The 25,619-nt window shown below is 55.2% G+C and overlaps 1 protein-coding gene across 1 annotated transcript in view; it reads left to right on the top strand.

The window, feature by feature from the left end:
* PDE2A (phosphodiesterase 2A) overlaps positions 1-25,619 on the top strand; it is a 106,433-nt gene that overhangs the window by 20,787 nt on the left and 60,027 nt on the right. Inside the window, exon 2 of the mRNA XM_019649322.1 lies at positions 8,398-8,464. Coding sequence (XP_019504867.1) covers positions 8,398-8,464 — 67 coding nt within the window. The remainder of the gene's footprint in view (positions 1-8,397; positions 8,465-25,619) is intronic.

Here is a 25,619-nt window from a genome sequence, read left to right as displayed (position 1 = left end):
CAGCGGCTGCTCAGCTCGGGCTGGACTCGAACCGCTGTTGCTCAGAGCTCAAACTCTTGAGCGAGCTCTTAACCAACTGAGCCACTCGGCTGGCCCTCCCTCCCTTCCCCTTTAAAGATTTAATTAGAAGAGAGGAGGGCAATGGAGCCCTAGGCATGGACAAGGGTGTCAGCAAAAAGGTGTAGGCTGGAATGCACCTCACGTACGCAGGGGTTCACTGGGGCTCGCTCTTATCTGGGATTCACAGAGACTCAAACCCACAGACCCCTGGGCTCTGAGGAGCAGAAACCCTGGTGTTGGAGTCCTGGCATCTCAGGCAGTTAGAATAATAGAATGTTAGGATCTTGGGTGCCTATATTCTCAGGACTCCAGGCTCTCACTTTCATAGAATGTAAGAAGCACAGACTCTTCAAAAATGGAGCATTATAATAGAGGCTCTGATTTTCTTAGAACACAAAGCTCTGCTCTTTCTTGGAACCTCAAAGCCACACACTGGGGCCTCCCTACATGGTAGTTTCTGAATTGGCAGGGAGTTTTCAGAGCATGGGGCCTTGGGTCCTTATTGCTTAGAATTTCTTTCTTTTATTCTTTCTTTTCTTTTTTTTTGCTTAGACTTTTTTATGTCTTGGTAGCCCTCATGGGCTCAGCTCCGAGCAGCCCTGGTGTGTGTGTATGTGTGTGTACTGCACATGCCTGCATGTGTGCACATGTGTGTATGTGTGTGTATGGGGGGCTGGGGTCAGTGACTGACTGCAGCCTGAGGCACCTTTGGAGCAGGGCCAGCTTAGGAATAGCCAGTGGAGGAACGCGGGGCTGGTGGGACTCTGGGCAGCCACTCTTGGGTGGGGACCGGCCTGTCCTCCTCCATCCACCCAGCCTGCCAGACAGAGCTCAGGAGGAATCATCCTAGGGCTGGAATCAGTGCAGCCCCATAAGGTCCTGCAGACTGGAAGGCAGGATGCACCAGTGAGAGGAACATGGGGTTGCAGGGGTGGGGGGAGAGTAGGGGTATAGGGGAAGAGAGAAGGAGTGGGCTTAGTGGGAGGATGGGGCTTAATGAGGGGAAGGGGGCTCCGTGAGGGGATGGGACTCAGGGGGATGGGGTTCAGTGGAGGTTGCTGAAGGGTTTCTTGTACTGCACTGCCTCAGGCTCGTGAGGATGGTCTTTGGGGCTGAGGGAGCCTGAGCACCTTGAACCCACTTGCCTAAACTTGGGGTAGGCAGGCTGAGAGCCAAGAGCTCCTTTTCCCACCTCTGACCAAAGCTGGCAAGGTCGGCAGAACTGCTGAGAAAGCTGGGATCTGCCTCTCCTTTTGCTCATCTTCCTTTCTGGTTTCCATGGGAATTGTGGCTCAGAATGATCCGAGTTTGACAGGATGGTGCTATGGGAGGAGTCAGCATCAGGCAGAGCCTTCTCACATGGGAAGGGTTTAGCGTCAAAGAAAGTGAGCTCCCTGTTCCTGGGAGTGTGTGAGCAGAGGCTGGATTCTCAATCAGGGTGACTTCAGAAAGGGGCTCCGATGGGGCAGGTAGTCAAGAGCCCTCTTCCTTGGGACAGGTGGGCTTTGTGTGATTGGGCCAGGTGGCCCCACCTTCCAGACATCCCTGTGCCTCATTGGGGGAGTGACCACGCCCTGGGATCTTCCCAGAGGAGCAGGGGGTCTGATGGGGGAGGCACACAGGGAAGCAAATACAGTTGGGCAAGTCCCACAATAAGGGGGAAGACCAGGCTGGCAGGAAGTTTCTACCATTGATTTGTATGGTTGATAGATGTTTTTTCGAGTAATTCCTCTGGGTTGAGCTTTGTTCTAGGTGTTGGGCCACAGCACTGAGCAAAACAGAGTCCTGTCCCCTGGAGCTGACAGTATAGTGGGGAGGCCGAACACCTGGCAGAAGTGTGGAGGAGGGATGGGAAGTGCTGGTGGGAGGACTGGTGAGCAGGGATGTGTCACCAGAAGGCAGAGTGTGGGTGTGGCAAGAAAGGAAGTTTTTTCGGGAGGTGGGGTGGGTGTGGGTGGGTGTTAAGGGCCTTGGAGGCCAATACCAGGGCTCCAGCTTTATCCTGTGGGCAATGGGGAGCCATGTGGGTGTGGGTGAGGCAGGCTCAGGCTTGGTGAGGAAAAGATGACTCCAGCAGGTATGGGCATCAGGGAGAAGGAGGCCCAGTGGTCTCCAAAGGAAGTACTGGGACAGGCATACCCACCTGTGCCTCTCTGTGTCGGAGCCATGTGAGCATGTGTATAGGATGTTTATGTGTAGGAGTGTGTGTGTGTCTGTGTAGAAGTGCGTGTGTGTCTATGTGCAGGAGTGAGGGGAGTGTGTATTTGTGGAAAGATGGTGAGTGTGTTTATGATGGTGTATGGCCTGGGGTAGCCTTGTGTAGAAGAAGGATCTCAGGGTTTGTGGATGATAATAAGCAGATACCAAGGCCTAAGGTGTGCCAAGTCCCCTGGACCTCAGCCCCAATGTGAGCAAGCAGGTCCTAGTTTAGTCCTGGACTAGAATTCTACAGGTTCCCTTCACCTTCTAGGGTCATGGAGCTGGCCATCTGCTGCAGACAAGACAAATGTGTATGCAAATAACATGGAAATGATATGGAAATGAATGAGACCTGTGGCTGACCCACCCTCACTTGCTCATCCCATGGGCCTGAGTTGACTCAGCCTGTGCTCTTTTGCACTCAGAGCTGCTGCAGGGGTTCTGGGAGCAGTCCATGCCCTACCAAAGCCCAGTTCCACATTGTCCCCATCACCTGCCCATGGCCAGATTCTTTCTCTGTGAGGATCACCCTCACATCTGGCAGAGACACAAAGCTGATCTGGGCTAGTGGCTATGGGCAACTTCTCCTTTGGTGTGAATTTGGGTGCACACACACTCACACATTTGCACACACATTCACACATGAACATATATATGTGCCATACTTGGACATTTGTGCACACACACAACTGTGCACACATATCTGCAGAGTATATACACTTACACCTGCACACACACACCTGTCTGCACACACACACACACACACACACACACACACACACACATGCACATTCTGTAGATACACACACATCTGTGTACACACCCATATTCAGCTATGATATCGTGGAAATATCACACATCTTCACAAAGATACAAATTTACAAACCTGTACTCATACCCTCTCCTGCCCTCACCCACATCATGCTCACAGACCTGGTTGCCGGGACACACACACACACACACACACACACACACACACACACACACACAGCGCTACCTAAGGGCTGCTCACACCCATGGCCTCTCCAGGGCTGAAATATTGAGGACAGTCTCTAGATAGACGCAGAACCTACAGAGATTTAAGTTTCCTCTAGGATGCTTCTTGGATTATCCCTTTGCAGGGCCCCTTGGATGGTGGAGGCCTCTTTTAGAGCATGGGCTCTGCCCCAAGTCATAGAGAGACTGAGTCATGCACACTTTTTCCTAAGGAGCCTTCCAACTGGGATCTGGTCCTTGCTCAGTCCTTGGGCCTAGCGTGCCGAGGAGAGCTGTCTTCTGCCCAGCTAGGCCTACCTGGAAACTGCCTCCCTTCACCTGAGCTGCCTGAGCCTTCAAAGACAACCAGGCCAACCCTCACAGCTGCTGAGAAGTCTGAGGCCAGAGAAGGTCAGAGCCTTGCCTGAGGTCACCCAGCATGTCAGGACCAGGCTCAGGTTTGAACTTAGGCTTCCAGGAGTCTGACCATGGTTAGTAGCAACAGGATAGATGCATGTCAGGCACCAGCCAGGCTCATGGAAGCAGGACACATGGTCATGTGGGATGGGAACAGATTTGGGGTCTATTGAGGGTCTGCTGGTGCCACACTCCCAGATGGAGAGATGATTAGCAGGAAAGTTTGCTCACCAGTCCTGGGTGAGGAAGTGCTTTGTAAGTGCAATGGCCCACAGAGGTGTCATTATTTTTAGGCATGGGGGGTGGGGGGTGGGGGAAGTTCCTGGACAGGGCCTGAAGTCAAGTGGGTCTAGTACCCAGGCCCTCGGCTGAGTCACCTTTTCTGAAAATACCCACTCTGAGGTAGCTGGGTCATTGGGCAGCTTAGAGTTGCCCGTAAAGTGGGGAAATGAAAAGAGGTGGCTAGAGGGGCTGGGCCAGCCACTCTTGTGGCAGAGGTGGGCAGAGGGCTCAGGGACTTGGGGTGGAAGACTCTCAGTCACTGCATTGTTGGGCAGAAAAGAAGTAGAAAAATCTGTTTTTCTTACCTGCCTTTCCTCAAGAGATGGAGCATGAATTTAAGGCACAGATTGGAGCCAGACAGCCTAGGTTTGAATTTTGACTCCACTACTTACTAGCTTTGTGACTGTGGACAAGTTACTTAGCCTCTATGTGCCTCAGTTTTCCTTACCTATAAAATGTGCTTAATAATAGATCCTACCTTATACTGCTGTTAAGATGAAATGTGAGGCATAGTAAGTGCTTAATAAATGTTAAAGCCCCTCAAACACAAGGCCCACAGCCCAGATGTGCACACTCAGCCCTCAGGGGTCAGCCCTGACCCTTGATTTTTTTTTTTTTTAAGATTTTTATTGGGGTATTGGGGGGAAGGGAACAGTGCTGGGGAATTAGGGGAAGGGGAACAGACAAGTTGCTGTCGTTTTGTTCTTCAGTCTAGTTGTGGAGGACGTTGCTTCACTGGCCCAAGTTGGCACCATCATCGCGCTCTTCCCGGGCGAGGCAGATCAGTTGCCGGCTTCTGGACGGCCGCTCACTGCGGCTGCTGGCCGCTCACGCTGGCTGCTGGCTACACACGGTAGCCCATGGCAAGCCACTGCCACAGGGGCTGCAGCCTACGCCGTCCCCGGCGACTCAGGGCAACCCAGCTCCAGGTCGAGCTGTTGTTCAGCATCTTAGCTGTGGAGGGCAGTGTCACTGGCCCTCATATGTGGGATCCGAACCAGAGCCCTCTGGCATCCCAAGCCAGTTCTTAACCATCGCGCCACTCAGCCGGCCCCCTGACCCTTGATTTCATGGGACTAAGGTCAACCAGGGACAAGGTGCATCTAATTCAGGATTTTAAACCTAGCAACAGATTAGAATCACCTGGGAACACTTTACACTATCTGGGATTGGCGGGGGTTGTCCAAGGCATGAGCCGAGGTGAGAACTCAGCTCAGAGTCACAGACTGTAAAGTTGGGGGAGCGGAGGAGTCCTAGTCTTGAAGCAAGGGTCACTTTCTGGCCATGAGAACTCAGACAAGGCCTGTCACCTTTCCACCTCGAGGAGCCTGGCTGCCTCTTTTGGGAAGGGGCTCATTGGAGAATTTCAAGGATTACACAAGGGGATGTTTGTAAAAGGGCTCTGCACCCCGCCAAGCATCAAAAGAAAGAAGTTTGTGTATTGAACCTAGTGTGTTATCATTTCACAGATGGGGACAATTAGCTCCAGGGAGGTGCAGTGGCCTGCCCAGAATCACACAGCATGTCTATGGCAGAGTTAGGACTCAAACACTCTGAGGAGTGCTTGACTCTGAAGGACTGACACAAACAAATCTCTCTGAGCTGGGGGAGACATAGAGCATGTTCCTGGGGCGCTAGCCATTGAGCTACAGTATGAGAGACCAAGTAAGATTTAAGAAATAACTTCTCAAGAGGAGTGCTCTGCAGGTCCTGCCTAGATCTGGGAGCCCAAGAGATGGCAGCTGTGCCAGGCCAGGGTTGGCTCTTGACTGCAGGGTCTGAGATAGTCTCCACTGAAGAACAAATAGCTCTGGCCAGTGGCCGTAACAGATACCTCCTGGGTACCTGTGTCCCACCCAGGCAATGCAGAGCCTAGCACTGACCTGGTGACAGGTGTGCAGGATTACCCAAGAGGTTCGTGAACTGGGCTCAGACTCCTTGCAATAACCCTTATGTTGGTCACTTTCTTTACAGAGCAAGAAAAAAAGAAAGGGAGACTCTTTTCTGGGCTAGAACCTTTACACATCTCAGCTCATGTAATGTTTTTTTACAGTGTTAATAAGTAGGACAACTTGCCCCTAGTTTGAAGATGCAGTAAAATACATTGACTGGACCTGGATCACTTAGTGACAGAGATGCTCACCCCTCCCCAGACCCCCAGACATGACTCCCAGGAAAGACACAAGAAGGGGGAACCCAGAGGACTAAGGTAACCTCTTGGAGGAGGTGGGCCTCTGCCTGGACCCTGAATGATAAGCAGACTGACCAGATCTGGAGGGTATTGGGGGTGGGGTGGCATGGGTAAAGGCCTGGCCTGGAGGTGAGAATGAGTCATTCACCCATGCGAGATGAGCAGGAAGTATAAATTTAAGGAATGGTGTCGAGAGGGTCAAAACTGGAAAAACAAGCCAGGGCTAAGTTATAGAGCAGCGGTTCTCAACCTGTGGGTCGCGACCCCTTTGGGGGTCGAACAACCCTTTCACAGGGGTCGCCTAAGACCATCAGAAAACACATATTTTCGATGGTCTTAGGAACTGAGACACTGCTCTTCCATCCGTCTCCATGCTTCAAGACAAAATTTCATTTATTTATAATTAGAAATAAATACTTCACAATATATAATTACATATTGTTTTTGTGATTAATCACTGTGCTTTAATTATGTTCAATTTGTAACAATGAAAATACATCCTGCATATCAGATATTTACATTACAATTCATAACAGTAGCAAAATTACAGTTATAGAGTAGCAACGAAAATAATTTTATGGTTGGGGGTCACCACAACATGAGGAACTGTATTAAGGGGTCGCGGCATTAGGAAGGTTGAGACCCACTGTTATAGAGGGTCTGCCATGTCAGGTTGAGGGGTTTGGCTTTATTGTGCTGGTGGTAGGGAGTAACTGAAGGTTTTTGAGCAGGACAAGAAGCATGTCCAGAGCTGGGCCTCAGAAAGAGAGGTGGGAGTAATCCTGGCATGGAGGGCCACCCCCTGGGCTGGTGGCACAGCTTGTGTACCAGGTGCCTGGACTGTGTCCAGTACCGGGCTTAGTGATTCAACATTGAGGGAATCATTCCCCAAGGAGAAAGGGCCCAGATGAATCAGCCCATTGAGGTGAGGAGTCTGGGAGGCTGGGGGCTCACTGAGTCACCCTTCAAAGGGGGAAGGGAGAGTTGCAGAGAGAGGGGCCCGCAGTGTAGTGGGAAGGATTCAGGTCAGACCACAGCAAGGGCTGTCAGGACTCTGGCTGCCTTCCAGCGTTGACTCTTTTGGCAGTCTTGTGAAAGAGATGGGAAAACTGAGGCCCAGAAACGTGGAGGCGATCTGACCAAGGTCATACAGCAAGTCGTTGGCAAAGGCCATGCTCACCCTGGAGTCCAGACACGTCCCACCGCCGCAGCCCATCTGCCAAGTGGAGGCTAGGAATTGGGTGGATCCCGGCAGGGAGCTGACCCAGGTGACCCCTTCCTACCCCCTCCCCCGCCCCGCCCCGCCCCGCCAGGCCGACCACGAATAGGGCCGGGATGCACCGCCGCAGTGGGACAGCAGGGGGCGCAGGAGCGTCACGGCTGCCGCAGGCGCTTGAGCGCAGAGGCCGCTCTGCGGAGAACTGCGCTTCGGACGCGGGGGTCCCACCGCGAACTATGTATGGACTGTGTGGCCCTGGGGCCAGCACCGTCTCCGGCTTGCGAGGACGCCAACGCAGGCCTGCCTGCCCGGTGCTGGGTTCCCGGTGTTCCGATCCCCCACTCAGAAGTGGTGCGCCTGTCCGTGTGTGCGCACGTGTCTCCCTCACAGATTTGCTACTGCTCCCGGGGCCTGTCAGTCTCGGAGCGGCCTCTAAAATTCTCCCTGATTTCCCCCCCCCCTTTTTCCGGGAAGAGGAGCAAGCCCAGGGCTCCTTGTATTGTATCAGCGGCTCCTTCCCCCCTATTTTACCCCCGCAGCCCCCACTCACTGCGCTGGTCTCGGCTTTGGGTCTCTGGCCTGGCTCCAGGACTTTTCTAAGTGGTGGGGGGAGAGGATATGATCAGACAGGAGAGGGGCTCCGAGAGGTGATCCCGGCGAGGTAGTGAAAGGAATGATAAGGGGGCACGAGAAGGGAGCGAAGGCTGGGTGCCGGCTACCTGGCGGGATCCTAATAGCGGACGAGCTGGGAGACTTGAGAGCAGAGATGTAAAGGAGGTGAGAGCTGGTAGGGGTTCTGGTGGGGGTCCGAAGATCCGACCTGCGGAGAGGTGCTGTCCAGGGTTGCGCGAAGGGAGGCGGGGCTGGGGCGGTCGTGGGGCGGGGACTGGGCGGTCCAAGGCGGGGCCGAGGCGGACAGTCGCGCGGACCCCGCGAAGCTGTCGCGGACGCGCTGACCGAGCGCAGCGGCGGCCCGACAGGCGGGCGGGCGGGCGGCTGCGAGTATGGTACTGGTGCTGCACCACATCCTCATCGCTGTTGTCCAATTTCTCAGGCGGGGCCAGCAGGTCTTCCTCAAGCCGGACGAGCCGCCGCCGCCGCCATGCGCCGACAGCCTGCAGGTAGGGGGGCCCCCGGTGCTGGGCACGAGGAGAAGCGGGTGTCTAGCAGAGCCGGGCCGGGTCCTCCGCAGAGCGTGCAGTCGCCATCTCCATGGTCCACCCTGTCCCTGAGCCCTCCTCGGGGTGGGGACCCCTCCCAGAGTGGGGACCCCTCCCCCAGTTCTGAATCCCACTCCTGTGCCGACTGCAGCCCATCCCTGGAGCCCTTGAAGCACCAGCCCACAGTCCAAACCTTACCCTAGACTCTGACCCCGTGCTGATCCTGGACTCCACCCCAAGCACTGAACTCTCACGGTGGGACCCCAGTCTACACCAAGAGCTCTCTTCGAGTCTCGAACCCCCTGCCTCCCAGATTAGGGGAGGACCCCTGCCCAAACCGGCACTATTATATATATATAAGAGGATATATATATCAGACTCCAGGCATATCCAGAACACAACTGAGCCCCCAACTCTCAGCCAGGACCCCCCACTTCAGAGCTGGGGATTACTCCACAGTCTTATTTTTGCCCTTGCCCAGATTCACACGCAAACATCTGGACTTCAGTCCTTGTCTAGGACCCTACCGCAAGGTCTAAACGGTTTCTCTCTCCTCTGCAGGACCCCCCTCCTACCCTCCCTGCTTTCCCTCCCTTCTTCCTGTATAGAATGTCCCCTAGTCTTTTCCAGCTCATCTCACCCTCTCCTCTTGTTTCTCTCTGGGTGTGGTGGTCCCACCTTATTCTCTGGTTTCTCCTCTGGCTTCTCCGAGTCTTCCTGGGTGTCTGCTCTCTGTTTCTGTCTTGTTTGGTCTCTTTTGCCCATGTGCCTAGCTCTCTTGGTCTGTCCGTCACCCCCCCCCCCTCAATTTCTCTAGGTCTCTATCTGTGTTCTAGGGTCTCTCCCTGTGGTCATCCCTTCTCCTTATACCTGCCTCTGATTTTGGGTGAGGAGGGGACAGGCTCAGAGTGGGTGTCCCTAGGACCTCCATCCCTCCCATGTTGTCAGGCATGGCATGGTATGGGCGCTGGTTAGGGACTAACCATGGCACACGCAGCCCTTGGGTGGTGCTCAGGGATCTAAGGTGGGTGGAGTGATGCAGTGGGGCGTTGGGGTTCATAATGTATAAACCCTCTCATCCCTGCTGTCCTGGTCTTGATTGGGGGCAGTTGGGGGTGTGGGTAGGGGGAATGGAGGAGCAGGCTGCACGGTGTCAGTCACCTGTGGTGAGAGGTGTTCAGGGCTGGGTGAATCTGGAGTACATGTTCGTGTTGTACAGGCTGGGTTGCATGTGTTGGGTGTGCCTTGTGTGTGATCATGTGTGTTGTGTCATGTAGTATTGTGTGTCACTCTGAGTGGGATTATTTGGAGGGATTCTTAGGGGCTTATGGTGAGTGTGAGGATTGTGAGTGTATGGCACTGCATGCTGTGTGTGGCTAGGGAGGCTGTGTTGTGGGTGTAGAGTGCCAGCTGTATATATGACTGTGTGCATAGGGAACTTCTGTGTATGTGATTGTGTGTCTGTTATCGTGGGGTGGAGTTGTTGTAGGGGCAGCTTGTATGTGGGGATTGCTTGTGTGGTTCTGTATGTTATTTTTGTGTGTAGCCACGAATAGCCACTGTATGGGCCTGAAGAAAGGTTTCATTTGGTGTCTTGGCAGAGGGGAGTTGGGGTGGGGGGAACTGTGTGTGCCTGAGCGTGTTTGCAGCCTAGGTGACTGGCTTAAAGTCACTGTGTATGAGCTGGGCTTGCTTGGGAAATAGATTAGGACCTGTGTGTTGGTGTTTAAGGGTCACGTGTCTGTGTGGTGGCTGTTTGAGCAACTCTGGGAAGGAAAGAGTGCAACAGCCAGGGCCAAGGAGCCCAAGGCAAGGAGTGGCTGACTAAGTGTGCATGCACATGTGTGCCCGTGTGCGCATGGGAGGGAAGCAGTGTGCAAGCAGGATTGTCTATGCTGAAGGGCTGTGTCCACAAATGTGTGTGGCATTAGGTGTGCACATTATCTATGCAGGGTGTGTCACTATGTCTGGGTGATGTGTGTGTTGAATTTAATTGGATGTGTGTGTCTGTGGTTGGAGAGGTGAGTCTGGGGCGTGTGAGGTGTGTGATGGGAGGTTGAGTGTGAGTGTGATGTGAAGTGTGGGTGTGTGAGCTGTGTGACTTTTTGGTGTGATGTGTCAATTATGTGATCTTTTCTCCTGGTGAGCTGTTTACGAGTGTGGTGAGGAGTGTGTGGGGTGTCCAGGAAGATAAGGGTTGTCGGGGGGTGTTGCGGGCTGTGGAATTTACTGCAGGGGGTAAGGGAGTGTGTGCATAAGGTATGTGGGGTGAGGAATGAGGTATGTAGTGTTTGGGGTGTGTGACATCCAGCAGGTGTCCCATAAATGTTTGTAGAGTGACGTGTGTGTGTACAGGGAGGGCTAGGCTGCCATCCTGTCCTCACTTCCCTCCTGATTAAGTCTCCAGAGATGCCCAGTGACGTTCTCGAATGGCTCCCCCAGGCCAGGCTGCGTCTACCCTTTGCCCTTCATCCTCCTTGCTTTGACCAAGGCCTTTGTCTTGGGTTTCCGGCTGAGCAGGCGCTGGACAGGCAGGCGTTGGGCGATGTCGCAGTCCGGGAACCTTTGTTCTTTTCCTCTTAGCCTGTCTCATGTTTTGGGCCAGGATTTGGAGGGGGTGGAGAGAGGATGCATTTGTCGCAGGGTCACTGTGTTTACTACCATGTCACAGCGTTCCACAGAGAGGACGCATTCAGGCACAGGCAGTGAGGCCTGGGTGGTACTCCCAGTGGCACTTCCTTGGTGCAAGAGCACCTTGGGCCAGGCTTGAAGTTGGACGAGTCTGCCAACCATGAGGTCTTATTCCCCTGGGTGGCCCAGTGCCACATCATCTCTGGGGTGCTGAGCAGCCAAACACCCCCTTCTGCATTGCTGGCCTGTCTTCTTCCCTCCTCTGTGTGGCCCCCAGGGAGAGTCCCTGGGCTGGGAGACGACCAGGAAGACCTCAGTCTGTTTCCACTTTTGTTGACCCCACATCTGATGGGGGGAATAGTCCCTGTCCTCACAGAGATGCTTATCTGAAAAAGGGAACCTGGTCACCCCTTTGGGGACCCTCTAGTCTGACGGGAGAGATCCAGTCAGTAGGAGAATCCAGGTCATACCCTCCAGAGAAAGCTATGAGGAAACCTTAGTGGGCAGTCTGCCAACAGGTACTGGAGAGCATGCCTACGGCTGGAAGGCACAGAGACTATCAGAGTCAGTCGGGAAGGGGCCAGGGGGCCCTTCGGAAGGTTCTTTGAAGTGAGTAGGCTTGACCTAGGCCTTGAAGGGGGTATTGGGTGAACAGATAAATATGGCCGGGGGCTGAGGAAGATTCTGACCCAGCTGGGAACAGATCTTGAAGGCAGCTGATCCTTTCCAAGCAATACTATGTGGCTTTGGATGGCCATCCCTGGGCCTCCAGCCTTCTCAAGCTTTCACATCCAAGCTTTTTGCCCATCCCGTTGTCTTTCGCCAGAATCATCGTCACTGTCATCATCATCATCTTTTAGGCAGCTCTTTCCAAATCCCAAGCTCCTTCCACAAATGTCTCATTTAACAGATTAACTCATTCATTTGTCTAAACGCATTTATCAAGTACCTGCTATATACCAGTCAGGCATACTTTTAAGTGCTAGGGTCAGAGCAGTTACAAAACAGGCCTCATGAGGCTCTTCCTTCCATGTCTGAGAAATCCCATCGTCCTGGCCCAGCCACACTCTCAGCTCCCAGGCCTTGGGCAGATGGCTCTCCCTTATGTTTCCCCCAGCCTCATGTGCACTTGGCTCTCTAAGGCTGCCTCATAAGACACTGGATCGACTCTGCCCATCCCAGGTGTCCTGAGCTGGACTTGCCATAATCCAGATGTTCCCATCAATCATCAGATGTCTGTAACCCCCTGTAGAGTTGGCAGCCCAACTGCCATCTAAGGAAACTGAGGCCCAGACTAGAATGGGGGAACTTTAGGCAGCCTCCACTTTAGACCCTCCTTTTACCAGCCTTACCAGAGACCAAGAGAGGTCAGGTGACTTGTCCAAGTTTCACAGCAAAGTATCAGGGCTGGTCTCAGAATACAGCTCTCTTGGCTACCAGGCTGGGCTCTGGCCCCAGCACCATGCTGCTCCCTGGCTGGCTTCTGTGCTGCCTGTGGCGGGTAAATGATTATTAATGACCCCTCTGGCTAGGAGACAGGAAACGTTTCCCAGCCACAGCTGGGGACCTACTCCCTGCCAGCCTCTGCCATCCCTGCCCGCCCTGATCATGGTGTCGGCACTGATATGGTGTTTCCATTCGGACTCGGCCTTCTTTGCTCCTCCTGCTTGTCCCCCTCCCCCCTCCCGTTTCTCTCAGGGGTGAAGGACGAGAAGGGACAGAGCTTTCTCTTCCACATCTCTGTCTCTCTCCACTTTCTCCATCCTGATTCATCTCCACCTTCTTCCCTGCCGCTAACCAGCCAGAAGTACCCCCTCTTCAGGAAACCTTCCTTGAATGCACTGCCGACCCCTCCAGTGGCCCTGTGCTGGGCCCTGGCCACTGAATCTCCCTCCTTGCGGACTCGGGTGGCTCTCTGATAGTTTGCTCTGATGCCCGTCAGGCTGGGCTGGGGACTTCCTGTCCTCAGTTGCTGTCTTAGGACTGACACATGGAGGGTCCTCCCAGATGCTTCCTCCAGGAAGTCCTCAGCCCAGCCCAGGGGTTTTCACTTCCTCTGAGCACCCCAGCCCTGCCTGTGTGTTGCCAGGCCTTCATAGGCGGACATGAAGTGAGAATCTAACATGTGCCTAACAGAGAGAGAAGGTACGCTGTGTGCCTTAAAGTTCTGCCACACATTTCCCCAAGTCTGAGTGACAAAGCATATGCCCCATGGCAGGTAGACAAGCCTAGGTACCAGGGCTGACTATGGGCAGGTGATGGGGTAGGGGAGGGGACACAGACAAAGATTGATGCTGGTAGATTGTGTGGTGAGGGCAATGTGGAGAAAAACTCGCGAGCCATGGTGGGACAGAGCTGGGACCCCTAATTCAGCCCAGAGTGGGAAGGAGGGGCAAGTTGGGGAGCTTCCAGGAGGAAGTCTATCTAAACTGAGAACTAAGGGATGAGCCAGGAGAAGGCTCTGGGCCGAGATGAGGAGAGAATGGTGAATGTGAAGGCTGGCTGGTGACAGACAGAGGGAGGAAAGTGTGGCTCTGCAGTTCCCTTGGAGCCGGATCCTGGACTGTCAGGGTGGCTTAGTCGGTGGGATTGGGCTGGGAGTGAAGCATCAAGAGGCGAGGCTGGCGAGGCTGGCGAGGCTGGCAGGGGCCCAATTGTGCAAGGCTTATAAGCCATGTCAAGGAATTTGGGCTTATTCCAGAGGGAACTGGGCACCGGGCAAGGTGTTGAAAGCAGGGCAGGGATGGTTCAGACCTGTGTATTAGGGAACCCATTGGTCAAGGGGTAGAGAGCACATAGAAGGGGTGAGGGAGGAGGCTGGGCTGCCTGTGTGGAGACTGGTGCAGTGTGGGCCAGACAAGGAGCGATGAGACTGACGGGGAAATGTCAAGGATGGAGGGGAGGGAACAGAGGGGTGAGGGGTGGAGGAGGGAGCCCGTCATCTACAGGGGTGAAGGGAGAGAGAGAACGCCGCCCCAGTGTCAGGGTAGGCACGAGAGGGAAGACAGGGTTTGAGGGCAGATGCCTGGATCTGTGTCAGGGCCCTCTAAAGGCCCAGAGGTCTCAGGAAGGCCTCTTAGGTCAGGAGCTGTAAGGCTAGATGGACACCGGGAGACCTGGACCGTGCTCAGGGCTGCTGCGTCCTCCTCTGTAGGTAGCATGGGGGCTTGGATCTGCCCTGGGCAAAGAGTGTTCAGAATTCAAAAATTAAAACAATCCGTGAAGTGTAATATTTAATAAAATTCAAATCCAAAAATGTATGAATACGTTCCAAAATGAGTTAAAATGTAAATTTATGAAAATGCTAAACATACGTAATGGTTCTAATATCACTTGTAAGCCTCAACCACTTTTCTCTACTTTGGATCCAGCCCCCTAGAAGCTGCTGCCTCTGATGTGGCTGGGCCCCAAGGGCTCCAGGACCTTCTCTGGTCTTATGTTCAGGGCACCTCCTCTGGGGAGCCTGTCCTCTAGCTGACGGCCTCAGGTGGCAGGTATTTTGCTTTTCCTGTCCCCCATCCTGAGGAAGTTGGTCCCTCGAGCTCCCTCCCATCTATGGTTGCCATTATTTGGGGGGGCCTAGGTACAGAGGTAGGGGAGGGGGAACGGTGAAAGTTGCAAGAGCTGAGGGTAACTTTCAGACAAGTTGCGCAGTTTCCAGAATACCAGAATGTTGAAGTCCCATCTTGCAATCTTGGGGCTGGGCCCTGCTTAGCTCCAGCTCTTGTGATATTGCATAGGCCATTTTTCTGGGCTGCATCTTCTCACCTGTAACAGGAGGAAGTTGGGGTCAGTATCTCCAGGGAGGTGTATGAAATCTAAGAATAGATGACTAAGAAGCTGGCATTGTCCGTGTACGGGGTTCTAGCAGTCCTCCACTCTCAGCTTCCAGCCAGGGCTGTGTGGAGGCGTGGTTGTGTGATTCTGACATTCTGTGACTTTAAGATGCTGAGACTCCCGGAGCTGAAGATGCAGACATTCTGTGAATCTAGGATTCTAGGATTTGATGATTTGATGATTCAATGATTCTAAATGAGGCTGCTGGGAAGAGCTGCAACCACCTGCCTTGTTAATGTTGATGTTCAGTTATTAACAGAACAAGAAGCAATGGAGACAGATAGCTTGGGGTGGTGGGTGTCCCCCACTCTCCGTGAGGGAGAGAAGGAGGGGCCAGGCTGGCATTAGGGCTGATGGAGACCCTCTCAGCCTGGGTCCCACAGGCTTTGTCTCCTGTCACAACAGAATTGGTGTGTGAGCTCGGCCACTCCCTAAGCTTGCAGGGGAAGGGGTCATTTCCTTCATTCCCCTGTCTCCATTCCTCCACCATTTCAGAACTCTGGCAGAGAGAAGAGTGCCCTTGCCTCCCAGCCCCTAAAGTCTCTGGGCAGAAATGGCGACAGTGGAGGAAGGAGAGGCCTGCTTACCCCCGCCCCACCTCCCAGGCAGCCCCGGCCTGAGGGGGAAAACAGGACATGAACACTTCCTGGACACAGACATGGAAACGTACAAACCCCTGCCTGTGAGGGACCCAAGTACAAGGGCCTCTGACTAGGGCAGAGGCCAGGGCAGCCAGCGGGGTAGTATGGGCATCAGCTGGTGACCCATCAGCACCCCTTGAGTGCAGGCTGAGGAGGGAGGACCCTGCGCATGCCCTGGCAATGGCTGTGAGAAAGGCTTAAGGAAATGGGGTCCCAGACCAGGATGCCTGGAGAGCTGATGACTGATAGGTACTCCCTGTGGCATGGGCCCATGGCCCAGCCTGGCACAAAGCCAGCCCATCTGTCCAGTGGCTTGCTGCCTCTTGAGTTGTGCCTCAGCACCCATGACAGAGTCGGGGAAGGAACATCCAGGCAGGAGAGAAGGATCTCAGCCCTCTAGAGAGCCCGTCCTGGCTGGGTCCCTCCGAAGCCCAGTACCACTGCACGAGTGCCAGCCTGGAGGCTTCACAGATCAGGTGACGGAGGCTTGGAGCGGGCCCAGATTACACAGCGCAGCAGCACCTGAACCTGCCTTCCTGATTCCTGGTCCTGGGTGCTCCCCATTGCCTGCAGCTCCCCTCTTTCCCCTGGAACACCTGGGGAGCAGGAGTGGAGGCAGGACTGAGGTTAGGGGGGTGCAGAGCCCTTGTCTGTCACCCCTCCATCTTTCTCCCCCCATAGGCCAGAAGGCAGATGGGGAGGCAACAGCTGCTTCCTTGTCACCCACAAGGCTGCATTGTCTACCACCCTCTGTCTTGGCCCTGAGGATGGGGTCCCCAGCAGGGAACCCCACCCCAGCTGCCCGACCCACAATGGGCCTCCCTGGGGCTCGCCTTTTTGCTGCTGCCCCATCCTTGACTCTCATCTCTGCTTCCCTTGAACTTTCTCCCCATCCTTGTAAAGCCTCTAGCTCTGACAATCTTTGTGTGTCAGTCTATCTCAAAAGATTGGTAGACTTGGAAAGGCCGTAGACCATCAAGTCCAACGCTTTCATTCTTCAGGTGAGGAAGTTAGCTCAGAAAGGGGAAGGTGTCCAGAGGGGAAGTTGCACAGTAGGTTGTGGCAGGGCCCAGGTCACGGAAGCATACTGCCCTTGGTGGCCTGAGTCTTGGATTTGAGGACAGACCAACCTCCTCAAACCTGAGCTGTTCTCCCTTCCTCTTCTTTGCCCAGACTAGTCGCTTCTCTGTCACTGTGCCTGCTGCCTAGCTGACCCCTATCTTGGGCATACCCTGCCCTTGGGACACAGACCAGAACTCAGGACTCCATGACTGGGATGTGTAACCATTCACACATGGACACACACAAGTACATACATGAGTACATACATGCACGTCCCAGGTGAAAACCTATATCTCATAGTTAGGAGGCTGTCCTGGAACCTAGTATTCTTTTCCTTTAAGGTACCACACACCTCCTCCAGGAAGCTCCCCAGAGCCCCCCTGTAGACTGTCTCTATTCCACTAGCCCCTTCATGACAACTGAGTTCTATGAGCCTAGGTCCCACCTTTGTGACCTCAAAGGCATGGCTGAGTCTACCCTGAGTCCTGGAGCACCTCCTTCAGTGTTCCCTCCTTCTGTCTCCAGGAGGGGCTCAGCTTCCTGTGGCTGGGTGGGGAGAGCCCTGAGGTCCCCAGGGGACAGTGGGACAATGGAGAGGCGGTGACAGATGAGACATTGCGTCTTCCCCAAAGCAGGTTCCGCCCTACCCTGACCTCCTGGCTGGTGTCTGGGACACAGTCCTGGGACTGGGATCCTGGTCTGACCCCACACCTTTGACCTCCCAGTGCTGAGGTCAGAGAATCAGAACTCCTGGTCCCACGCAGCAGTTCTCTAACTGGAGGCCGTGGAGCCAGGGCCCCAGGGCGCCAGCAGCATATTAACGGGATGGTGTAGACACCCCGGGCCTCTGGGAGGGGTGAGCTGGCCAGCTCTGACTGTGGGGGTAGGCAGGAGGATGGGATTATGGAGGCGCTATGAATGCCTAGCTGAGGCTCCCCTCAACCTGTCTACCTCCCCCATGTTTAAAGTCGGAGATGGAACCAGAGGGCAAGGGGCAGTTGGAGAATCAAGTGAAACTCGCTGTCCCCTCTTAGGGAAGGGGAGGGGGCTGTTCTGGGCAGCGCAGTGGGTGGACCATCAGAGGCCCGTGTGGAAAAGCAGGCTCAGGTTTGTGGACAGAAGGGATGGGCCCTGGGGTCAGGCACTTATCTGGGCCCTCGTCATTTCCTCTGCCGGACACGGCTAGGTTAGCAGGGTCATTGCACAGAGGGAAGGAGCAGGCCAGAGCCAATGCACACCAGGCCTTGAAGTGGACTCAGGCACATGGGCGACCTTGTCGCACCCTGGGCTGCAGTTAGTCCTCCATGGAAGCCCAGCCATGTGGCCACGGTCACCCTGGGAGATGGCCACATATAGACCATTGTCCTGCACACAGACCCAGTCATCCTGGGCGACGCTCAGGCCCAGCTGCAAGCATGGCTGAACAGGAAGACCCCACAGGACACAGAGACATGTGGGACAACCAGACACCCTGCCGCAGCCACAGCACAAGCATCCACACACCAGGTGCAGCTACTGTCACCCCTGTGGTGACCCAAGGAGAGCCACAGATTCCAGCAGTCATGGGCAGGCACCCAGGGCCGGGGTGAGAAGAGTGGGGCACCCGACAGGGAAGCCAGAACCACCTCCCATACCAAACTGTGCCCTCCCCCAAGCTCTGAGTACCTGAGGCTGTTTATTTCCTAGCAAGGATGGGCGTCTCATCCCCCCTCCCCTTCCCCGTCCCCACCACATGCTTTCAAAGCTGCCAAATCAAATCAGCTCCTGCGCCCGCGCCAGGCTGGCATGGCGGCCAGCAGCTGACGGGAATGAAGCCAGGCTCAGAATACCCCGCCGCTGTGCCCGCCCTGTGCCTGCGTGCGCTTATCGGGTGGGGGTGGGGACAGGCAGCCAGCCCTTGGGCAGTGCTTGGGAGAGGCTGGGGTTTCTGGACTCCATGCCTGGTGTGTCCCCTAGCATTCGAGGGGCTGTGGAAATGTTGCTGATGAGACGCAGGTTGGAGGGTCCATTTGGAGCCCAGACAACTGGGCACCAGGCTGAGGTTGGGGGCTCACACACATGATTGCCTTCATTTAGGATTCATAGCAACCCCAGCTGAGAGCCCAGCCCAGCGACTCTGTGAGCTTGACACTACAAATCCCATTTTATAGATGGTAAAACTGAGGCTTAGAGAGGGGTAGTGAAGTTCCCTAGAGAGAAGCAGAAGTTTCCTGGGAAGGGGTAAAAATGTGGTAGATTCTACTTCTGTGGAGTCCCAGGGTGAAAGAAACAGCTTGGCCCTGTTCTCTGAGTCGAGGGGCAGAGAAAATGCCAAGCTGGAGGTGCCCAAGAAAGCAGGAAGCAAGAAGGGAGTGTGGGGAAAGAGCAAGGCACAATCAGGCAAGACTCCATGGACCAGGCCTCCTGTGGGCAGGAGGCCCTGGGCCTGCTAGGGACTGGGCATGGGGGCAGGCTGGGGAGAAGGGGAGAAGCACTGGTAGGCCTGAGCCCCTGGCCTTCTTGTCTCTGCAGCCAGCCAAGACCTCCTTGCACAGAAGCCAGTGCCCCCAGGAAGTAGAGACATCCGACTGGAGGTGAGAGCTCAGCAGAGGGAGGAGTGGGTGGGCTTGGGGGGATGGGGGCACAGGCTGGGGGTCAGTCTGAGCATTGCCTCCAACCCTGGGAGGACTGGGAGGCTGGAGCCGAATCCCAGCCCTACCCCCTCCAGCCTAGGGTCATCCCCCACCAAGACCGCCTTCCGCACCCGATTCTTGCCTGGGGTTCCTTCCCACTGAGGACTGGCCCTCCTTTCAAGTCACCTGGGAGTCATTTCAGACTCCTTCCTCATCCTCCCCACCCTCATCCAACAATTCTCCATTGATGCTCTCCCCAGAGTATTTCTTGAATTCCTCTCTCCTCCTCTCCATCCTCGCTGACTGTCCTAGTCCGGAACTTGTCATTCTCCACCCCCTCCCCCCAACCCCAGACGGCTCACTGCTGTCTGCTTTCAGCTGCCCCCATCTTCTATGTGGCTGCCAGAAGGCTCTTTCTAACACACAAACCTGAGCTTGCCACTTTTCTGCTCAAAAATTCTCCATGTTACCCAACCCCCTGCTCCCTCTGCAGCCCCAGGGAGGGCACAGTCCCCGTCCATCCATTCCGGCCTCCCCAGAACCACCCCTGCCGGCCTCTTCCTGCCTCAGCTTCCCAAATTCTTCTGGGCTCAGCTCTAGCCTCCCTCCTCCAGGAAGCCTTCCATGCCCCTCGCACTCCCTCCTCTGAGCTCTCCTGCCCTGGCTGTCAGACACTGGGGCACTCTGCTGTCTGTGTGCCATTAGCACCCTGTTTTCCCCATTATGTGACTCTGTATGTCTTTGCCTCTGAACTGTGAGCAACCTGAGCCCAGGCACCATGATGTTTTTCCTTTCCAAGTCTCAGTGAGTGCGTTTCCTTTGAGATGAGGGGTGCCATCCCCAGCTCCTGATGGTGCGTTTAGGTGCCTTGTAGGAATCTTCAGTGCCCAGAGGGGCCTTGAGCAGCAGAAATGGGGTGGGTTGTTGGCACAGAGGAAGGTTGTGTGTAAAATGGACCAAGCAGCAAGACCAGCGTGAGCCCGTTCTTGTGCCCACCCCTGGTTGGCAGGAAGGGACGGCTGCTGCTGCTGTATCAGCCGCTACTCTGTGCCAGAAGCTTTAGACACACTTCCCTGTTTAATCCTCACAACCTTGCTAGGGGCTGTTATTCTCCTTTCATGTTTCGGGCAGCTGAGGCCTGGTGGGGTCAAACAGTGAGTCGGGGGCAGGGCTGTGAGTGGAGACGGGGTATGTCTCATGCCCAACCCTCACTCTCTCCCTGCCCTCCTGTAAGATGGGAAAGGTGCTCACACAGGGCCTGGGGGGGTCAACATGGGCTCACGGCTGGGACGTGGGGCCAAGTACTGAAAATGCCCCTACAGATGGGAGCTGGGGAAAGGACTGAGGAGGGGGTCCTGGAAAGTCATTATTAATTTATTTATGGCCATGGCATTTCAGAGGGGGGCGGGGGGGCAGAGCTGGGACAGATGGCGTTCCTGGGAGCCAGCAGTGTCTCAGCAGCCGCTGCCACCTGCCAGGAAAGACTGTATTTGTCATCCTCCCAGGAAGCCATGAAGGGAGAGGGCTTTAGAGAAGCTGAGACCCTCCGGGACGATGGGAGCTGGGCCTCGAGGCACGGAGCCAGGCCCGGGCTCCTTGTTTATGCCTCTGTGCACAGCCCCCTTTGTCCAGGCCCTGGGCCCTGCTCTCTGCAAGTTCAGGCTCTGCTCCGGCTTCCCAGCTCCGCCAAGCCTCACCCTCACCTGGTGCCTCCCTGGATCAACCCCGTTCGCTCCTGTTGTCTCTGTTCTCTCTCCATCTTTCCTTTGTCTGGGTCCTGATGCCCCCTCCCTCAGACTGAGGATCTTAGGCTATGAACCCCTCAGCTCTCAGCTCTGTACTGCCCCCCACATACACCCACCCTGGTCTCTTGGCAGAGCCTGCTCCATTTATGGGTTTAGTTAGCACCCTGTCCCGAGTGCCCAGGCCCACACTCAGTCCTGTCGGGAGAGATGGGTTGCCGCCCTTGGGGACTCCCCAACACGGAAAGGACAGGACTGGGGAGAGGAGCGCGTAGGGTGTTGCTCCGACTATAGGCACAGCTGGAAGGAAAGGGAAGAGGGATGGGACGACGATGAGGAGCCCTCCTGTCAGGGTGGAGGCTGGAAAGACAGATGGCCTCATCTGATGGACAGACCATGGGGCTGGATGGGCATGCGTTCAAGTCCCAGCTTCACTAATTCCTAGGTGTTCGCTCTGGGGCCAGTCCCTTCACCAGCCTGAGCATTAATTTCCTCACCTGTCAAGGGGATAAGCTCCATCATTATTAGGTATAATCACAATTGTTGGGCATAATCACAGCAGAGCTGCTGGATGAAGTCACAAAGACAGTATGTGTGAGGTGCCTGGCCCACGCCTGGCCCACAGCAGGTCCTTGGAGGGAGTGGGCACCCTCCCTGCTTCCCTCCACGGTGAGCTCCTTGGAGCCAGGACTAGGCTGTGTGCCCTGTGAGACGGTGCTCCACAGGGCTGGGCTGGGGTCCATGGAACTTCTGTGGGCACGGCGCGTCCCCCTGCACTGGCAGCATGACAGCCAGGGGAGCAGAGCTGCCAGCACCTATCCCCACGCAGCGGGTGTCTGCTTAGCACACCCTCTGGGATGGCTCCCTGGCCCCTGTGCCAGCCAGCCAACCCGGGGGAGGGGCTCTTTGGGGTCAGTCAGGAATCTTCCTTTAGGGCCAGGGCCATTACTCCCTCTGCTATCAGGGCTGAAGCAGTTCACTTAGTGAACTGAGCACACTGAGTCAGTGCCCTCTCTGTGCTGGCTCTCAGGGCCCAGACGGAGCCTTAGGAGCCCTATCTGAGCTGGGGGCTGGGAGAGAGGCAGACATAAACAAGGGCACAGGTGTCCACACTAAGCACCTGAATGCACAGCCCAGTGGCACTGGCTCCTCTCTTGCTGCCCATGGAATAAGTAAAGACCACACTCCTTGGCGTGGCATTGCCAGCCCTGCCTACGGGGCCCCCTCATGTCCGCCCCTTGCCCCCAGACATGGCAGTGCTCACTTCCCAGGACACCAGCTCTCTCAGGCCTCCCTGCCTTTGCTCACACTGACCACTCTCTCTGGAGTGCCTTTCCCTTATCTCTCCACCTACTCCCTTTTCAAGCCACAAATTAGATGTCACCTCCTCTGTGAAGTCCTCTCAGATTGCCCCCTCTACCTCAGGTCAACTCAGTCTCCCCTCTTTCCTGGGCACTCACAGCCTCCAAGCTTTCCTGAGCTTACAATCAGGTAATTTGTTACCCCATGTTGTTATATATCCTTTCCCATGTTGTAAACACCTGTGGGGTGGGGGAGGGTAGGAACCAAGGCTGTCTCCTTTGTCTCTCCTGAGCCCACATGAGACCTGGCATAAGCCTGGTATATAGTAGAGACACAATAAATGCTTCTTGACTGAATGAGTATGATTATGAGGGGGTTGGAGCAGTTCCAAGAAGGGGAAGGTGCTGGATTGGTGGCAGTCTTGGAGACTTCCTGGAGGAGGAAGCCTTGGAACTTTGAAGGATGGGGAAGGTCAAGGCCGCTGACTGATGAGACCAGAGATCAGCTGGATAGTCAGAGAAGCTTCTGATAGTCAGCTTCTGAGAGGACCACCTGAGGGCAACAAGGACCAGCACAGGACTGGGAACAGCAGCTAGAGGAGCCTGAAACAAGGACTCGGCCCCAGAGAGGGGCTTCAAGAAGCTGGCTCGGTGTTGAGAACCTAGCTCCCAAAACTTCTCTGCCCCTAAGTCCTGGACTGAAGAACACTTGGTCTCAGAGTCTGGGGTGAGGCTGAGGCCACCAATGGTGAATAAGTGGGCCCAGCATGGTGAGATAGTGATAGGCAGGGCCAGGAGCCAGGGTGCTCATTTAAGGTAGGATTGCCATGGGGGTTGAGAAAGGCTTCGCAGGTGAAAGGAGCTGTTTGTGCAAGGGCATGCAGGGGACATGCTGTGGGTCTCTCTGGAAGGAGGGCCAACATGCCCATGGAGCTCAGGTGCCTGCAGGGAGTGTTGGGGTGAGGCTGGAAGGGTTGCTTGCTACAGGCAGGACTTTACAGGCCCGTATTTACAGTTCTTGAGTGAATGCTTTTAACTGGCAGATGTGCCAGCCTCCTCCTGGATTCTGCACATCAGAAGCAAGTGGCCTCGATGATGCCCTCATGGCCCCAGGGGAGCTGCTGCCAACAACTCAGCCATAGCATCTGGCATCCATAGGGGCCCTGAGGCCAAGCCATCTGTCTGTGCCCACCTGTTGGGCTGCATGGCCTGGAGTGTGCAGGGACTTGGAGCCAGGGAGGCGGTCTCAGCTGCCACCCCAGCCTGTCTCTCTGTCTGTCTGTTCATCCATCTGTCCATATCCCTGATCAACTGAGGACAAGGCAGAGATGGGCAGATGCAGGTCCTGACATCAGAGAAGCCTAGTCTGAACGGGGAGGCAGCCCAGTACCAGGGACGTACACCCAGAGGAGACACAAGCTGAGCCTGGGAGAGGCTTGTGGGCAGGCCAAGGCTCAACGAGGACCCGCCCCTTGAGGGATTGGAATGGAGGCTCAGAGAGAGGCAGGGAAGGACTGGCTCTGGCACACAGAAAGGGGATATGAGGCAGCGCTGGACTAGACGCTGTGGGCCAAGGACCAGATTCCTCCAGCTGTCCCCTCCCCCACCACCCTGCCTGGCCCTTGGCTGTAAACACAGAGAGAACAAGTTCCGTTTCCCGGGAAATATTTATCTCAGGCCGTGTGGGGAGCGTGTGCTGGCCTCTCCGTGTCCTTCCTGCGGGCTGGCCTGGGGCAGGAGGTGAGGGGGCTTGGCAGCTGTTGGGGGCAATCTGTGAGGCCCCCCGAAGGCAGGGCAGGAAGGGTGTGCCCTGAGACTCCTGCTTGGAGGCAGAATCTGAATGCTGGTTTGGGGGAGAGGAGGGAGCTGATAGGGCAAACTGTTTTTTCTCCAAATCCCACAACATAACCTCCTCTTTCATGTTCCTGTCTTCATCCTTGTCAGCCCTTCTCTCCTGGGTTCCTGCACCCAAGCCTCGGCTCCTGTCTGGTGCCTCGACCTGTGATGTCTTTTCTTCCTCTCCCTCCTATTTCCTACTCTCAGCTGGCTTCCTGTGGGAAGCCTTCCCTAACTCTCAACCCCCCTAACTCTCTCCTCCCTACCCACTGTCTAGTCCCCTCCTCTGGCTCCCAGCAGTTTCAGACTGAGCCTCTAGACCAGCGTCTTGTCCCTGACTACAGGACAGTGCCCCTCCTGGGAAGCACAGGCCCGGCCACCCTGGGAGTGGGGCAGGGCCCAGAGGCCCTTTCAGTGGAGCCAGCACAAGCCCGGAGTGATTGAATGGGGGAAAATCCCAGGGGTCCAGCCAGAATGAGTGGGGCAGAGGGGCCCAGGATTCCTGCTGGCCGGCTCTCGGGCTTTGGGCTGTGTATCCCAGGCTGGGCCAGGCCCGACGGGGACCCTGACGACAGGAAATCCTTGAAGGAACAAGCAGTGGCTAAGGACTTGGAGCACAACAACAGGAAACAACCTTGACATGGGGCAGCAGCTCTGGTGATTGTGCCCTGTGGGTGGGTGGGGAGGGGAGCTGGTGGGACTCAGGGTGATGCTGAGGTGACACTGAGACACTGATTGTGGGGCAGTGGGTCTTCTGAGTGTGTGATACTGAGCTTGTGACATTGTGTGATATCAAGAAAGTGACCTCAATCATGGGATACTGTGTGGAGAATGGGTGAGTCATTGAGTACAGCACTGGGTGTGACAGTGAGTGATACCAAGTGTGTGACACCACTTGTTGAAAACTGTGTGAGACAGTGAATGTGCCACAGAGTGTGTGACGCTGTGATACTGTGTGACATTGATTGTGTGATGCTGAGTGATAACCAGGTTTGTGACACTGAGGGTGTGACACCATGAGGATCAAATATGTAAATATGGATAAATAACACTATGTAATAACACATACGGTCTTGAGTTTGTGGCTGAAGTATTTGACACTGAATTGTGAAGCTGAGTGTGTGCCCCAAGCATATGAGATAATGTGCAACCGAGGGTGTGTCATTGAGTGACATCGACAGTTCATGAAAACCTGTGTGTGACCCTGAGCCTGACATTGAATGTGTGATGTTACGTGTAATGGTTGTGACTGTGAAATGTGAGCACATGACACTGCATGTGATGATGTCATGGGAAGACCCCGATGGGTTCAGTCAGGGAAGTGACATGGTTCAACTTATGATTTTGAAAGATTGCTGTGGCTGCAGAGTGTATGTGGGGAGCGAGCTGGAGGGGCTGAGAGGAGGCGGGCAGACAGGTTGGAGGCTACGGCAGCTCAGACAGGAGGCGGTGGT

This window comes from Hipposideros armiger, unplaced genomic scaffold, assembly GCF_001890085.2.
Source record: "Hipposideros armiger isolate ML-2016 unplaced genomic scaffold, ASM189008v1 scaffold_132, whole genome shotgun sequence".
NCBI classification, from domain to species: domain Eukaryota; kingdom Metazoa; phylum Chordata; class Mammalia; order Chiroptera; family Hipposideridae; genus Hipposideros; species Hipposideros armiger.
Note: the sequence above shows the minus strand (reverse complement) of the source record. Positions and strands in the feature narration are given on the sequence as shown.